Raw genomic sequence first — 16,647 nt, 5'->3', positions numbered from 1 at the left:
TGGCCTAGTAGTAGTATCCACAGTATCCACCTTCCCCCAAAATGACTGAACTACTGTATTTGGGACACTTAGCAGTGGCACCCATGAAGAGAGAATAAAACCATATCAAGATAATAAAACCACCGTCATTGTATTTACCTGGATCATTAGACTTGATTCAATGGGGCAGGGATTATGTATTGAACACTGAAACATGACACACTGTGCATCACTCCTTAAAATATACGGTTAGATATTTTAACCAAATTAAAAAAAAATCTAACTCGAGATATTGGAAATATTCTTACAGTCATCTCCTCTGCATCTCTCTGTTGCTTCTCCATAAGTCTCAAGTCAGACGAGATCAGATCACTTGCACAATCTCAAATAGTCTGTAATTACAACAGCTTACTACTGTAGATCTGCTATTTTTGGAAACACTAAAAAATAAATCTACATGGAATTGATGGAAAATACAATTATGACTATTATACAAAATAATCGGTATCTCAAATAATAACGATTAGACGGTTATAATTGTGACAGGCCTAGGCGCAGTGTTCACAAACATGAATTTAAAAAGCCTATTTCTGCTAAAATAGGCTTCGACTAATTTGGTGTCTAGTAGGTCAGGAGTTACCTGACTGCCGTAGTAGAGCTGTCTAGTAGGTCAGGAGTTACCTGACTGCCGTAGTATAGTACATTTATAAGCACACAAATAAATAGATAAAACAGTATATTGTTGTACGTACAGGTACAATTATTTGCATTAAAACGTGTCACGTGAGTGAGTCAGTGATGCAAATGGCCTGCATCCTGCATCCTTAGACTCACTAAATTGAGAGAGGACGCAATCATGTCACCCTCAGGGGGTCCTGGGATGCAATACTGTACTCAGTACTGTACTCTAACGTTGTTGAAGTAGGACTCATAAAATGTCCCTGGGACCCACCCATCTAAAAGACTACCTCTGGGTCCTGGGACCTATTACATTGGAAACACTGGAGTGCAGTGCATTGTGAGATTGTAGATTTGCTATTTTTGAAAACCTTTGAAAATGTTTCTTGCCTATAATAATGACATGCCCCCAAATAGGGACATGGGAAATCAGTACCACTACCAAGTACCAATCATCCAACCGCCAAACCATCCAGCAAGTTAAATAATGTTCCATGTATCAGCCAAACAGATAGTTATTAGTCGGGCACTATACATAACGGAAGTGGGGAAATGCCATGGAATCAGCTTTATTTCTGTTTCGTCATATTTCCATTTATTTAGTATTCCTAAACATTAAGAAGGATTATTTCATTACAGAGATATGGAGGCTCATTGTTGAAGTGTGTTCAAAGTTTAGTGAAAGCAATGCATTGCAACATGACACAATAGCACTTAAGCACAAAATTATATTCTCAATAACTTCAGAAATAGCCGATCTTCAAGCTCCAGTGACATGCCCAAAATTGGGACACCAGGGTTAAGGGTTATAGTGGTCTCGTGTTACCAGACTGTTGCCTCTCGCAATTTCCAAATGCCTTCATCATACAGTCTGGACTCTGGAGCAACGGAAGAGCTGTCATTAGTAAACAATAAAGCGGAAGTGGAGCTTCCTCACCACTTCCGTTTCGTCTTTACAGTCGCGCACATTTATCCTAATATAAATATAAATCATCTAAGCATATAGCTTGTTGCTTAGCAAAAAAGGAAATAACAAAATAAGCTCTAAGGATATTTTAAAATATATTTTCGTGAACGAAAATGGCAGCTTCCTTACTCGGATCTCGGGAGCTGTACTTCCAGTTACATGATATATAGCATTCGGAGATTGTGGGAATAGTTAACTTGTCTGGTTACACAAGACTATGGGCTGTATTTTGCGTGTCTTAAGTACCAGGTCTTATTCCCTAACTTGAGTAAACTAAAGACCTGGAGGCGTGGTCAATGCTCTTTGGCCACTCAGAATAGCCAAATGGCATTGATCACGCCTCCAGGTCTTTAGTTTACTCAAGTTAGGGAATAAGACCTGGTACTTAAGACACGCAAAATACAGCCCGTTGTCTTAATTGTCTCTCTGGTGGTTAATTGCTGGAAAGTTGAAAGAGGAAATGCATGTTGTGTTTATCTCCACACACTAGGTCTGTCTGTGTTCCGTGTTAATCATTTAATGCTGGCTTGGCTTTCATGCAAGTACCAATTATAGCAATTAGCAAACTCCTCGTGTAAACCTCATGCTGATAATTATGTCATAACAAATTCATATTCTGACGATTAAAATGAGTCACACAGAACCACCAAAAAACAAACAGGCAGCATTTCCCAAAAGCATTTCCCAAAGCTTATTAATGGCCGTTACTAGTGCTTAAATAGTTCACAAGGTTATCTCTTATCTCTTCACCTTTCTCTCTTTATCTTTGGCTCCATGCGTAAATGTTTAGACAAAGAAGCTAGTCGTTCGACTGCTATCTTACAAAATCAACATAACGGGAGCTGGTCCTTGGGTGTGTTTGCCTGTCTTTGAGTGTGTGTGAACGTACTAGTCGTACTACTATGAGTGTGTGTGAACGTACTACTATGCCTGCAAGAGTCGAACGCCTTACAGTCATGTCGCGGAACCTCTGTGGCGGACAGGACAGACATACAGTACAGGAATGCTGCTATTTTTGAGGGCTTTTTCTGCCTTTTATTGATAGATGAACAGTAGACTGACAGGAAATGGGGAGAGAGATGGAGCAAGCAAAGGTCGTGGGGATCGGGATCTGAACCAGGCTGGATTACCAGCCTAGGCGCCCAGATGGCAATGCCAGCCGCCCGGGCGCCCAGATGGCTATGCCAGCCGCCCGGGCACGCAGCTTGTTTCTGAATGTTTTAGACGATAAACAGATCAAATAAACAAGCAAAGCTTCACATGAACAATGTTGGTGTAATTAAAAGGTTTGGGCCTGTGCAGATTGCCTATAGCTGTCCGGGCACCTAGGCTCCAATGGAACCTGACGGCGCGTCGCTGGTTCAAGTCCCGAGGGCCTTTGCTGTGTGTAACTCCCCATCTCTCTCTCTCCCTATTTCTTCTCTAACTTCTTACTTCACTTCACTATCAATGAAGGCATAAAAAGACCCCCCTCAAAAAAACATTGACATGGGATATACTGTATGTTTTATATACATAGATTTACAAATGAAAGAGCGTCGGACAGAGTTCATGCCTTAAATTACAACCTGGTACCACAATTACTTATTTCATTTTGTTCTTGTTCCTCTCTTGTCTAATGGGATTAGTTGAGAGGCGGCCCTTCTGTCCCAAACTGAGAAGAATGGACATTCTATGGCATTGATGTAAAAGTTGGTTGTGGCTGTTGCTTCATAACCGGTAACCAGTAGGAATTTGTTACTTAAAAAGAATTGTAGCTAAGAAAACATTGTTGAACTGAACCGGTACACATGCAAAGAGATTGCTTTAAAAACAACTTTTGTGTGATCGGAGCGGAGACATGAATGAAAGAGACAAGAGACATAAAAGTGAGTGACATCCAGTGACCGCCAGTTTTGTGAACCTGTCACTGACAGGTTCACAAAACAGGCGGGTGTGCGCCGTGCGCACACCCTGCGTCTTTTCAGCCTCGAGGCAAAGTTACGGTCTGACCTTACCCGTAGGCTTAAAATGATATTCAGGTTGGGGTAAGAAGGGTTATGAAGACTGTAGGACTTCTGAGGTTTATAGGGGTTATAGGGTTGGATGTATATGGCTGATTTATACAGCATGCCAGAGTCATGCACTGAAAACAGCAGATATATTCTCGGCTTTAGTGTTAACACGGCCATAAATTCAAAAAATGTTTGAATGAAAATGTATATAAACGTGTGTGTGCGTGTTGGGGGGGGGGGGGGGGGTGCATGCATACTGTGAGATTGTTTAACCCATTCTGACCTGAGATCAGATTCTAAAAATGTCTTCTACATCCTGACAGTTTTCTGAAAAAGCTATGTTTCTATGTCAGTGGTTCTTCGATTTTTCAAAAATAGCAGACCTACAAGCTCGTAGCGCGCCACGCGCTTGTAGATCTGCTATTTTTCAATAGCTAAAACATGACATAATGCTAACACCAAAAGGGGTTCCCGCCCAAAATGGCATATCTCGTATAGAGTGTAATAAGGTTTACATGCCTGGAGAGGTTCTTCTTATTAAGTGTTGTTGTTGGTTTCCAGGAAAGAGAGAGAGGTTTTACAGTCGGTCGTTCTAGGAATTCCCTCTGCTAGCCAACAGAGGCATTCCTCGGAGTCCCCTCTGGCATGCCTTGGGCACACACTACAATAGAGGAAGGACAAACATGCTGACAGACTGGCGGACACACACCCAAACACACACAAGGAGCGAGGTGGGCATTGAACAGACAAACATGCTGACAGACTGGCGGACACACACCCAAACACACACAAGGAGCGAGGTGGGCATTGAACAGACAAACATGCTGACAGACTGGCGGACACACACCCAAACACACACAAGAGGCGAGGTGGGCATTGAACAGACAAACATGCTGACAGACTGGCGGACACACACCCAAACACACACAAGAGGCGAGGTGGGCATTGAACAGACAAACATGCTGACAGACTGGCGGACACACACCCAAACACACACAAGGAGCGAGGTGGGCATTGAACAGACAAACATGCTGACAGACTGGCGGACACACACCCAAACACACACAAGGAGCGAGGTGGGCATTGAACAGACAAACATGCTGACAGACTGGCGGACACACACCCAAACACACACAAGAGGCGAGGTGGGCATTGAACAGACAAACATGCTGACAGACTGGCGGACACACACCCAAACACACACAAGGAGCGAGGTGGGCATTGAACAGACAAACATGCTGACAGACTGGCGGACACACACCCAAACACACACAAGAGGCGAGGTGGGCATTGAACAGACAAACATGCTGACAGACTGGCGGACACACACCCAAACACACACAAGGAGCGAGGTGGGCATTGAACAGACAAACATGCTGACAGACTGGCGGACACACACCCAAACACACACAAGAGGCGAGGTGGGCATTGAACAGACAAACATGCTGACAGACTGGCGGACACACACCCAAACACACACAAGAGGCGAGGTGGGCATTGAACAGACAAACATGCTGACAGACTGGTGGACACACACCCAAACACACACAAGGAGCGAGGTGGGCATTGAACAGACAAACATGCTGACAGACTGGTGGACACACACCCAAACACACACAAGGAGCGAGGTGGGCATTGAACAGACAAACATGCTGACAGACTGGCGGACACACACCCAAACACACACAAGGAGCGAGGTGGGCATTGAACAGACAAACATGCTGACAGACTGGCGGACACACACCCAAACACACACAAGGAGCGAGGTGGGCATTGAACAGACAAACATGCTGACAGACTGGTGGACACACACCCAAACACACACAAGGAGCGAGGTGGGCATTGAACAGACAAACATGCTGACAGACTGGCGGACACACACCCAAACACACACAAGGAGCGAGGTGGGCATTGAACAGACAAACATGCTGACAGACTGGCGGACACACACCCAAACACACACAAGGAGCGAGGTGGGCATTGAACAGACAAACATGCTGACAGACTGGCGGACACACACCCAAACACACACAAGGAGCGAGGTGGGCATTGAACAGACAAACATGCTGACAGACTGGCGGACACACACCCAAACACACACAAGGAGCGAGGTGGGCATTGAACAGACAAACATGCTGACAGACTGGTGGACACACACCCAAACACACACAAGGAGCGAGGTGGGCAGTGGCAGGTTCCCATGCGGTGCAATGCAGGTCAGGGGTTCTCTCTCAACCAGTGGTCCTTGAGGGGGTTCCAGGTGGTCCTCGCTACCCAGCTAAATGATGGAGAGTTGGTGACCTAATGGACCCTTATATACATCTTTAACTCTTGAGAGTGTAAAATGAAACCAAATGTCATTTGGTCACAAGCTTGTAGATCTGCTTTTCTTTTCTTTTTTTAAGATTATTATATATTTGAAAACTTGAAACAGTACTTGGTACTTTTGGTACTTAACCTATTTTGGGTGGGAACCCCTTTTGGTGTTAGCATTCCGTTGTGCTTTAGCTATTGAAAAACAGCAGATCTACAAGCTCATAGCGCGCCACCGAGTGGCGCGCTACGAGCTTGTAGGTCTGCTATTTTTGAAAAATCGAAGAATGACTGACATAGAAACATAGCTTTTTCAGAAAACTGTCAGGATGTAGAAGACATTTTTAGAATCTGATCTCAGGTCAAGTACATTTTGATGCCAATACTTTTGTACTTTTACCTAGATACATTTTGAATTCTGGACTTTTATTTTTATTTTTACTTGTAATTGAGTAATTCTACATTGCAGTATTGACACTTTTCTTAAGTAAAACATTTGATTACTTTTCCCACCACTGAAAATACCATGCCATGGAGACTAGACTATATTAGGTGATGGTGGTCACATGATGGTCATGTGACCATTGGCTGTGTGACCATTGGCCAGTGGTTGGTTGCCTGGGTCCACCCCTGTGTGAGCAGAGTGTGTGTGAGCAGAGTGTGTGTGTGTGTGTGTGTGTGTGTGTGTGTGTGTGTGTGTGTGTGTGTGTGTGTGTGTGTGTGTGTGTGTGTGTGTGTGTGTGTGTGTGTGTGTGTGTGTGTGTGTGTGTGTGTGTGTGTGTGTGTGTGTGTGTGTGTGTGTGTGTGTGTGTGTGTGTGTGTGTGTGTGTGTGTGGGGCAGATTAATTACACATGATGACGGCATGACTTCTATCAGAGTAATGGGTGGTGGCTGGGCTGGCCTGACTTCATATTAGTGATGGGAGATTAATCCGCAAACACATTGGTACTATCGGCCCATTTCAGTTGTTTTTAGATTAATCGGCATCGGTTTGATTAATTAATCGGTCCAATTAATCGGTCTGTCTTTACAGATAAACAAGCCCAAAGTAACGGCTTGAACAGATCTACAAGCTCACAATATAAATATAAAGGTATTTAAGTTAAATCTGACGTGCCTAAGCCTGCAGTGCAGATACACTGTTACAGTACATGTATTTTTCAAAATGGACGAAATGATTATAATTTTTCAATACAGAATGGTATGATATATCGACATCGGTAATCGGCCATAACAGCAATGAATTAAATCGGATATCGATATCGTGCCAAAATGTCTCCTCGGCACATCCCTAGCAATGTTATCTCAAGCTTTGTTTGCCTCAATTACAATGAATGATTGAATGATTCTTCTTTTTTAATGAATTGTGAAAACGGCAGCTCTACAAGCTTGTGGTGGTATCACATGCCACTGTTATACAACGATGTGTATAATGTAGGGTTAAGTGGTCATTCAGACTAATCCATTTAGTCAAACAACTGAGGCTTTGCTCACAGAATTGAGGGAGCAAAACAAATTTAAATGAACTAGAGATGCTCCGATAATCGTGATCGGCAATTTAACCCTATCTGGAGAAACCTCCTTTTACACCATTTAAGTGGTATAAATGATGAAATCGGATATATAGTATAATATAATTTAGCATCTTTGTGACAAGCCTATAAACATTCTCCCCTTCCTCCCCACACACAGTTTTGACATGGGTTTTTGATATTATATAATGATTTTGGAAATATTCAAATTTGCCTCTTACGCACAAGATTGGTATTGGTATCAGCCGATCATGAGAAAAAACTATCGGTTATTGAGATCTGATCGGGGTATTCATTAACCCATTTTCACCTGGGAACGATTCCGCAAATGTCTTCTAAATCCTGACTGTTTTCTTGAAAAAGCTCTGTTTTTCTATGTCAGTCGTTCTCAAACAATTTCATGTCACTTTTCACGATTCTTCAAAAATAGCAGACCTACAAGCTCGTAGCGCCCCACTCGGTGGCGCGCTATGAGCTTGTAGATCTGCTATTTTTCAATAGCTAAAGCATAACATAATGCTAACACCGCTCAAAATGGGTTAAAAAACCAAACCTGTGCTTCCGGTGGTTTCCTTTTCACCAGATGAGCGTACGATGGGTTATTTACAGGTGGCACTGGTCTGGTGACACATTGTGATTCCAATCACAATCCGATCAAATTGATTTTGACCCTCCTAGGGCTGTGGGTGTGGTTAGGGCTTAAGAATTACAGACCTTTTTTAAGTGTCTATTTGGTTCCTAATTTTCCCAATCCCCATTTGGTTCCTAAATCCACCATTTTAGCTCCTCAAGGACCACTGGGGGTCCCCACTCCCCCCATACACCCACCCCCAACGTGGGGTTGCACGTTTTTATGACAATGATCATTGGAAAGAGAATGGTTTGATTCAAGGGATATTCTATCATGATGCATACATATGCGGCAGCGGTGGCCGAACGGTTTGCGCAGCGGTCTTGATATCGGAAGGTCGCTAGTTCGTATCCCCGGACCGGCACGTTAAAATTACCACCGCTGAAGTGCCCTTGGACAAGGCTTTGATTGAACCTCTACCATGAAATTTTCTATGAGCAGGGCCTGGCGGTAAACATAGTACCTTTCCTTTCCTTAGTCCAGTTACCCCTGGGTAAACATTCCTTTACCAATGATACCAATTGCCCGCATCCCGCATCCTTAGACTCACTAAATTGAGAAAGGGCGATTGTGTCACCCTGCCCCAGGTGTCCTGGGATGCAATACTGTACTCAGCACTGTACTGTATGTACGAAATGTAGTACTTTCTCCACCACTGTATTATAATGCATTGCATAGCTTCAGGGCCGCGCGGTGCGACCTGCTACATGGATCTACCCTGCTGTGGATCACGCAAAGATTATAAATCAAAACTTCACCCAACAGACTCACTCTAATGGACATCTGGCTCTGGTGCAGCAGTTGCTCATGAATAATAAACTAAGTGAAATGTGTCTTGACGGACGGTGACATTGATGTGCTGGCAAACCGCAGTAGTTCTGGCAGTAATGAGTCACTGATTAATTACACGCCAGTCCGGCCGGAACTACCAGCCCACCCCCACCCCTCCCCCATCTCTTGTCAGCTGTTGCACGCGCGCATCTGCTGCTATACATACCATACCGGTCCCAGAGTCGCATAGATGAGAGAGTTACGACAACTTACGTTCACTTCCACGGCTTTCTCTTCTACATACAGACTTCTATGGAGCGTCGGCAGTCCCGCCCCCTGCGAGGGCACCAGGAAACAATTCCCCATTAATTTTCCCCATAGACGTTTCAAAACGTATTTATTAACCCATTTAGGCCTGACGTCGAAATATAAAAAAAATCTTCTGAAAGAAGAATATATATTCAAAGATTTGTGCCGCATTTTCACGATTTTTCAAAAAATAGCAGATCTACAAGCTCATAGCGCGCCACCGAGTGGCGCGCTATGAGCTTGTAGATCTGCTATTTTTCAATAGCTAAAGTATAACATAAATGCTTAGATAAAACACCAAAAAGGGGTTCCCGCCAATTCGCCAAACTCATGATAATAAACACATTTCTTTGGGCCGAACAGACAAAAAAAAGGCCAGGGTGCAACACTTTTTTTGTTGTTTTTCTTCATTGTAATTCTTTGTTCGGCCCCAAAATAATGTGTTTATTGTCATGAGTTGTCACCTGCCGAGTTGGCTTTGTCCGATGCTTTTAAAGGTCTTTAAATAAATACTTTTTGAAACGTCTATGGGGAAAATGAATGGGGAATTGTTTCCTGGCGCCCTCGTCGTTCTGAAATGGGGGGCGGGACTGCGACGCTCTATTGGCGAAGAGTGACCGGAAGTTTTCCGTAATGCATTAGAGTCTATCATGGGCTTTAGAATGACAAACAAGCTACTTGAACCACAAGACTGACCAGGGCTGTTTTCTGCTCCCTCATTGGCAGAGCTCTCCTTTCAATGGCTCTGACCGGTCCTTGACTCCTTACTGCCCGTTTGGATTCTGTTTGAAGGTCAACTCTGCTGACAAACTCTGCTGTGCTACTCATAGACATGTTTGTGCACCACAGCCAGGACATGTTTACTGCTGTGCCTTTTGCTACTATGTCTGATTCTGTGATCCGACGCCATGTGATCATGGTCTTGACTCAGTTAGATAGAAGATGAGGATGAAAGCTTGTTGTCGTTTCAATCTGCTTTTGTAGTTCATTCCAGAGACTGGAATGAACTACAAAGTTTTTGGTAGTTCATTCCAGAGACTGGAATGAACTACCAAAAAAGGAAAGAAAGAAAAAATGTATTGAGAAAAAGCGGAGATCCGGGCACACTTAATAGTTAAAAAGGAGGAAACCTTTATTCAACCAAAGAAGAAATGTACTTTGAATCTCTAAAGTGAAGTCAGCTTTTAAACCATTCAAACTGGGAAAGTGTCTTTTAGATTTTTCTATTTAAAAAAAACAAAAAACAGCAGAGCTACAAGCTCAAGCACATCTGCGAGCTTGCACATCTGCTACTTTCTTTTTTATTATCTTGAAAGTGATTGAAAAACTTTGGATAATTTTTTAACACAAATTGTCTCTTCTGGGGAGCTATTTTTGAAAAATCAAAGAACGACTGACATGGTCAGTCAGGTCAAAATGGGTTTAAAGGGTTAAAGTCTCTGTTATGGACTGCTGTCCCTCAGACACTTTTAGTCCCATGTATTGTTGTCTATTTGTCTCTGCAGTAATACTGTATATGTGCACTTTAACTGTGTTCTGTATGTAATCACTGTGCCCTTTTTGAGTGCAACCAGACAGCTATGTGTGTGTGTCCCTGTGTACGAGCACGGAAATAGCATATTGTCACCATCAAGTGTCACTGTTGTGCAGCCTATCACACAGACACAGAGGCCAGGGAAGAGAGCTTGTACAGTACAGTACAGTACAGTACAGTACAGCACAGCACAGTACAGTACAGTACAGTACAGTACAGTACAGTACAGTACAGTACAGTACAGTACAGTACAGCACAGCACAGCACAGCACAGCACAGCAGGGGTTCTCCATGTCTTTTGTCTGGGGACCCCCGGAAATGCTTTGGCCATGTCTCGCGACCCCCTCCGCGACCCCCGCACCTGATTGTTGATTTATTTCCGCCCCCTTTCCCCATAGCCTCAAGATCGAGGCCTCGCCTTTTTACAGGCCACCGGCAAATAGGAAATGATTTGTTGTAATCTAGCTCTGCCTGGTTAAATATGGGTTAAACAAATGGATAAATAAATAAACTAACTCTCTCTCTCTCTCTCTCCAGATGATGTGGCGTCTTGTGATCCTGCTTGGCATTGCCCTGAGTGTGGGTAAGTAGGGCTATCATGTCATCTGTTCCGCCCTGAATCTGACTGGCCCACTGCCCTTTTCTCACAGTTTGTCATTGTTCCCTCAGCCTCCACACACACATACTGCACACACACACAGTACGATCCAGAGTGTAAATTTAACACGCACGCACACACGCACGCATACACATACGCACACGCACACACATTTTTCACACAGTTCTCCCTCAATGACCATAGTTAACTCTACACACCAGTGGTTCTCAAACAATTTCATGTCAAGGACCCTCACATTACGAACGAAGATTTGTAATGTGAAATTATTCAAAATTTCAATGTCAACGTTTGCAGCAAAGAGCCTCGGCTCAGATGCCTGAAGGACCGTTCTTATTTATTCATGTGGTTCTGTAGTACGCACTCTAACTCTGACCCGATGAAGGTCCATTTATTCATGTGGTTCTGCAGGGGTCTGCAACCTTTTTGAAACAAAGTGCCATGTTTTTCGTTTCTGGATAGTCAGTGTGTCACTTTAATGCCACCACACCACAATTCCAAGTTGTTTTGATTGTCCACGAATATAACCTTTTCCCTTGTTAAATATTCTTTCACATTGTTATAATGATAATGATAATTGGTCTCAGAGCATAAGCATCTCCCTCCCCAGTCAGAGTTCAGAGTTTTAATGTATGTAGAATCATGTGCAGGATGTAATTTACATACAAATGAGTGAATTCATTTATTTGACTACCGGTAATGACTACAATTTACTGTTAATTGTTTTTTTTTATGCCAGTGTGCCAGTGATCACCCTCCTTTGTGCCAAGGTTGGCACCAGTGCCAAAGGTTGCCTACCCCTGCTGTACAGTACTGTAGTACGCACTCTAACTCTGACCCGATGAAGGTCCATTTATTCATGTGGTTCTGTAGTACGCACTCTAACTCTGACCCGATGAAGGTCCATTTATTCATGTGGTTCTGTAGTACGCACTCTAACTCTGACCCGATGAAGGTCCATTTATTCATGTGGTTCTGTAGTACGCACTCTAACTCTGACCCGATGAAGGTCCATTTATTCATGTGGTTCTGTAGTACCCACTCTAACTCTGACCCGATGAAGGTCCATTTATTCATGTGGTTCTGTAGTACGCACTCTAACTCTGACCCGATGAAGGTCCATTTATTCATGTGGTTCTGTAGTACGCACTCTAACTCTGACCCGATGAAGGTCCATTTATTCATGTGGTTCTGTAGTACGCACTCTAACTCTGACCCGATGAAGGTCCATTTATTCATGTGGTTCTGTAGTACCCACTCTAACTCTGACCCGATGAAGGTCCATTTATTCATGTGGTTCTGTAGTACCCACTCTAACTCTGACCCGATGAAGGTCCATTTATTCATGTGGTTCTGTAGTACCCACTCTAACTCTGACCCGATGAAGGTCCATTTATTCATGTGGTTCTGTAGTACCCACTCTAACTCTGACCCGATGAAGGTCCATTTATTCATGTGGTTCTGTAGTACGCACTCTAACTCTGACCTGATGAAGGTCCATTTATTCATGTGGTTCTGTAGTACCCACTCTAACTCTGACCCGATGAAGGTCCATTTATTCATGTGGTTCTGTAGTACCCACTCTAACTCTGACCCGATGAAGGGCCATTTATTCATGTGGTTCTGTAGTACCCACTCTAACTCTGACCTGATGAAGGTCCATTTATTCATGTGGTTCTGTAGTACCCACTCTAACTCTGACCCGATGAAGGTCCATTTATTCATGTGGTTCTGTAGTACCCACTCTAACTCTGACCCGATGAAGGTCCATTTATTCATGTGGTTCTGTAGTACCCACTCTAACTCTGACCCGATGAAGGTCCATTTATTCATGTGGTTCTGTAGTACCCACTCTAACTCTGACCCGATGAAGGTCCATTTATTCATGTGGTTCTGTAGTACCCACTCTAACTCTGACCCGATGAAGGTCCATTTATTCATGTGGTTCTGTAGTACCCACTCTAACTCTGACCTGATGAACATCCTGTGAGATCCAAACGTTGTCGCTACCAAAAAAGTAAATCCTTTGCAGAGATTAAAATAGGGTGCATTTTGCATCCCAAAACGCAGTTTATATAGTTAAGGAACGCAATAAAACAACGACCTCTGCATCCACGGGATGCACTACTGTACTACTGTACTGTTTTTTATTCTAGTTTATTTTGCTAGCTTTAGTTATAATAATCATTTCTTCTTCTGTTTTCTACATGAATATAAAACCACATTATAACCATATAAAATGAAATGGGATTTAAATGCTACAATTTGTAAAACATGTATTCTTAGTGCTACTGTAGTTCATTCTTGCTTCAGAATCATTTGAAGCGAGGCTGCTTGCACATTTTCTGTGCATGCATGCTCTTCTGGGCACAGCTGACATCAAAGTCAAATCAATTGAAGACAAGACTGGCAAACTTCGCTTGACGTCCTGAGTCTATGTGACGTAGGGGACCGCCCCTTTAGAAGTAGGTCATCAGTTTAAGAATTCAACAATGGGAGAAGTGAACGTGAACAGATTAGGTTTCCCTCGTTGGTCACTGTGGTGAGTAAATATAGGACCCATTCTTTACAAGAGCCACATATTTTCAAAACAGGTTGACATTTAAAACGTCCTTGTCGTATGATCTGCAGTGCCTGTCGGGGTTGAATGACTATAATAAACAATACATTCTACTAGGTGGATGAAAGTGACTGCCGGTAATCTTTTTATCAGAGACTATTTCTGCCAGAACCGTGCAATCCGATAAATAACTGAAATACTCGTGTGATGAGTGCTTGAGTGAACTATAATAGAAGCATCTTCCATAGACGTGAATGGTCTCAGAAATGTGATAAAAGCAAAGGTTTAACCCATTTTGGGGCGAGAACCCATTTTGGTGTTTTAAGCGTAACGTTATACTTTAGCTATTGAAAAATAGCAGATCTACAAGCTCATAGCGTGGCACCGAGTGCCGCGCTACGAGCTTGTAGGTCTGCTATTTGCGGCACAAATCTTTGAATATACAGTATATTATCTCAGAGCAAACGTTTTTAACTCAAATCTTTGCTTCTGAGGGGTTCCTGGAATAACATATTTTCAGATGGGAGTCGGCGGCCAATTACACATATTTTTGGGGTCCTTGACATGAAATATTGAGAACCACTGATACAGAAACATGAGGTATTTCAGAAAACTGTAAGTTTTTTTAAACTTTTTTTTTAATTTCGACGGCAGGCCTTAAATGGGTTAAACTAAAGCCTCAAATATGTGATTGCTTCAACTGGTTGGCTGTTAGGTGGAACGGCAGCAACAAAGAATAATAATACCTAAACATCATTAATAAACTTTTCACTCGTGAGATTTTAGTTTTGCTTTATTCCAGTTGTTCCCAAAGTGGGGTCCGGGGACCCCCAGGGATCCTCGAGGGAGTTCCAGGGGGTCCCCAGCTAAATGATACAGTAGTTTGTAACCAAATGGACCCTTATGGGTCTGTAACTCTGAGAGTGTACAAATGGAACCAAATGGACCCTTATGGGTCTGTAACTCTGAGAGTGTACAAATGGAACCAAATGGACCCGTTAGTAACGGTTCCAGAGTTAAATTAACATTGATTTTACAATATAAATTGGGGGTCCCAGAGATGGAAATGCCATTAAATGGGGGGTCCGTAGACTAATGCATGTCAAACTGGGGGTCCTTGGAATTTAAATGGTTGAGAATCACTGCTAGAGCCGTGAAAATCTTCTCTTAACCCATTTTGGGCGGGAACCCCTTTTGGTGTTAGCATTATGCTATGCTTTAGCTATTGAAAAATAGCAGATCTACAAGCTCATAGCGTGCCACCGAGTGGCGTGCTACGAGCTTGTAGGTCTGCTATTTTTGAAAAATCGAAGAACGACTGACATAGAAACATAGCTTTTTCAGAAAACTGTCAGGATGTGTAGAAGAACATTTTTAGAATCTGATCTCAGGTCAGAATGGGTGTCTTCTCTCCCTGGCATAATACTTTCTAATGGGAATCCGCGGACTGATGATAAGTGTCAGTTCGGTGGGTCCTTGACATGAAAAGGTTTGGGAACCACTCACTTTATCCCATTCTAGGCGGGAACCCCTTTTGGTGTTAGCATTATGCTATGCTTTAGCTATTGAAAAATAGCAGATCTACAAACTCATAGCGTGCCACCGAGTGGCGCGCTACGAGCTTATAGGTCTGCTATTTTTGAAAAATCGAAGAACGACTGACAGAAACATACCTTTTTCAGAAAACTGACAGGATGTGTGGAAGAACATTTTTAGAATCTGATCTCAGGTCAGAATGGGTGTCTTCTCTCCCTGGCATAATACTTTCTAATGTGAATCCGCGGTCTGATGATAAGTGTCAGTTCGGTGGGTCCTTGACCTGAAAAGGTTTGGGAACCACTCGCTTCATTCCATGTCTTCGTCTTCTTCTTCTCGCCCGTCTCCAGACTCCTACGGCATCCACGAGCGCGACGAGCACGAGCGCCTGACCCACGGGCGCCAGCTGAAGATCTACCTGCCCAAGAACGTGGCCCGGCTGGAGTTCCTTCCGGCCGGGAGCTACCAGATGAACACCCTGTGGGAGGAGAGCGAAAGATACACTCACAGGTCGGCCACCACGCTCTCCACTGTCACTCTGAAGAGGCAGTGTTCTTTTCTAAATAATTTTATTTAGCTTTTATAACAGAAGCAAGTATGAATGCCATCAAGTCACAGTCACTAAAATACGATTTTTCAAAAATCTGCTATTTTTCAATAGCTAAAGCATAACATAATGCTAACACCAAAAGGGGTTCCCGCCCAAAATGGGTTAAACAAACATACTGTATCAATCTCAGAGATCATAGGGCAGACATAATGAAAAGACTATGTTGTTGCGCAAAACATGCCCCTTAATTCAAGACAAAAGAAAAAGCATTTTCTCCCCTTTTTAAGTCCCAATTTAGTAAAGCCAATTCCCAATTCCCCAGCCTCTCTACGAGTACTCCATCTCTGCTAGCCTCTGATGAAGCAGTGTTGATTTTGACAAGTAGTTTTTAGCCCATTCTGACCTGAGATCAGATTCATACGAGGTTTCCACTGGACACACACTGGTCTGATTAACCCATTCTGACCTGAGATCAGATTCTAAAAATGTCAGTCGTTCTTGGTGGCGCCACTCGGTGGCGCGGTATGAGCTTGTAGATCGGGTTCCCGTTCAGAATGGGTTAGTCATAGTCGTCTTGGAATAGTTTTCATTTAGTTTTAGTCACATTTTAGTCAGCCTGGAATGTTTATGTCTTAGTCTTTTTTTTAGTCTACTAAATATAAGATTTTAGTCGACG

General features: G+C 43.2%; 1 protein-coding gene across 2 annotated transcripts in view; it reads left to right on the top strand.

Annotated features, from left to right (window-relative positions):
- LOC310859034 (uncharacterized protein) overlaps positions 1–16,647 on the top strand; it is a 48,583-nt gene that overhangs the window by 3,679 nt on the left and 28,257 nt on the right. For both annotated transcript variants that reach the window (XM_083765388.1, XM_083765387.1), the window contains exons 2-3: positions 11,247–11,292; positions 15,772–15,931. In XM_083765388.1, coding sequence (XP_083621514.1) covers positions 11,247–11,292; positions 15,772–15,931 — 206 coding nt within the window. The remainder of the gene's footprint in view (positions 1–11,246; positions 11,293–15,771; positions 15,932–16,647) is intronic.

This window comes from Protomyctophum parallelum (genome assembly GCF_964188405.1).
Source record: "Protomyctophum parallelum genome assembly, chromosome: 5".
NCBI classification, from domain to species: Eukaryota; Metazoa; Chordata; class Actinopteri; order Myctophiformes; family Myctophidae; genus Protomyctophum; species Protomyctophum parallelum.
This window is presented reverse-complemented; position numbering and strand designations above follow the sequence as displayed.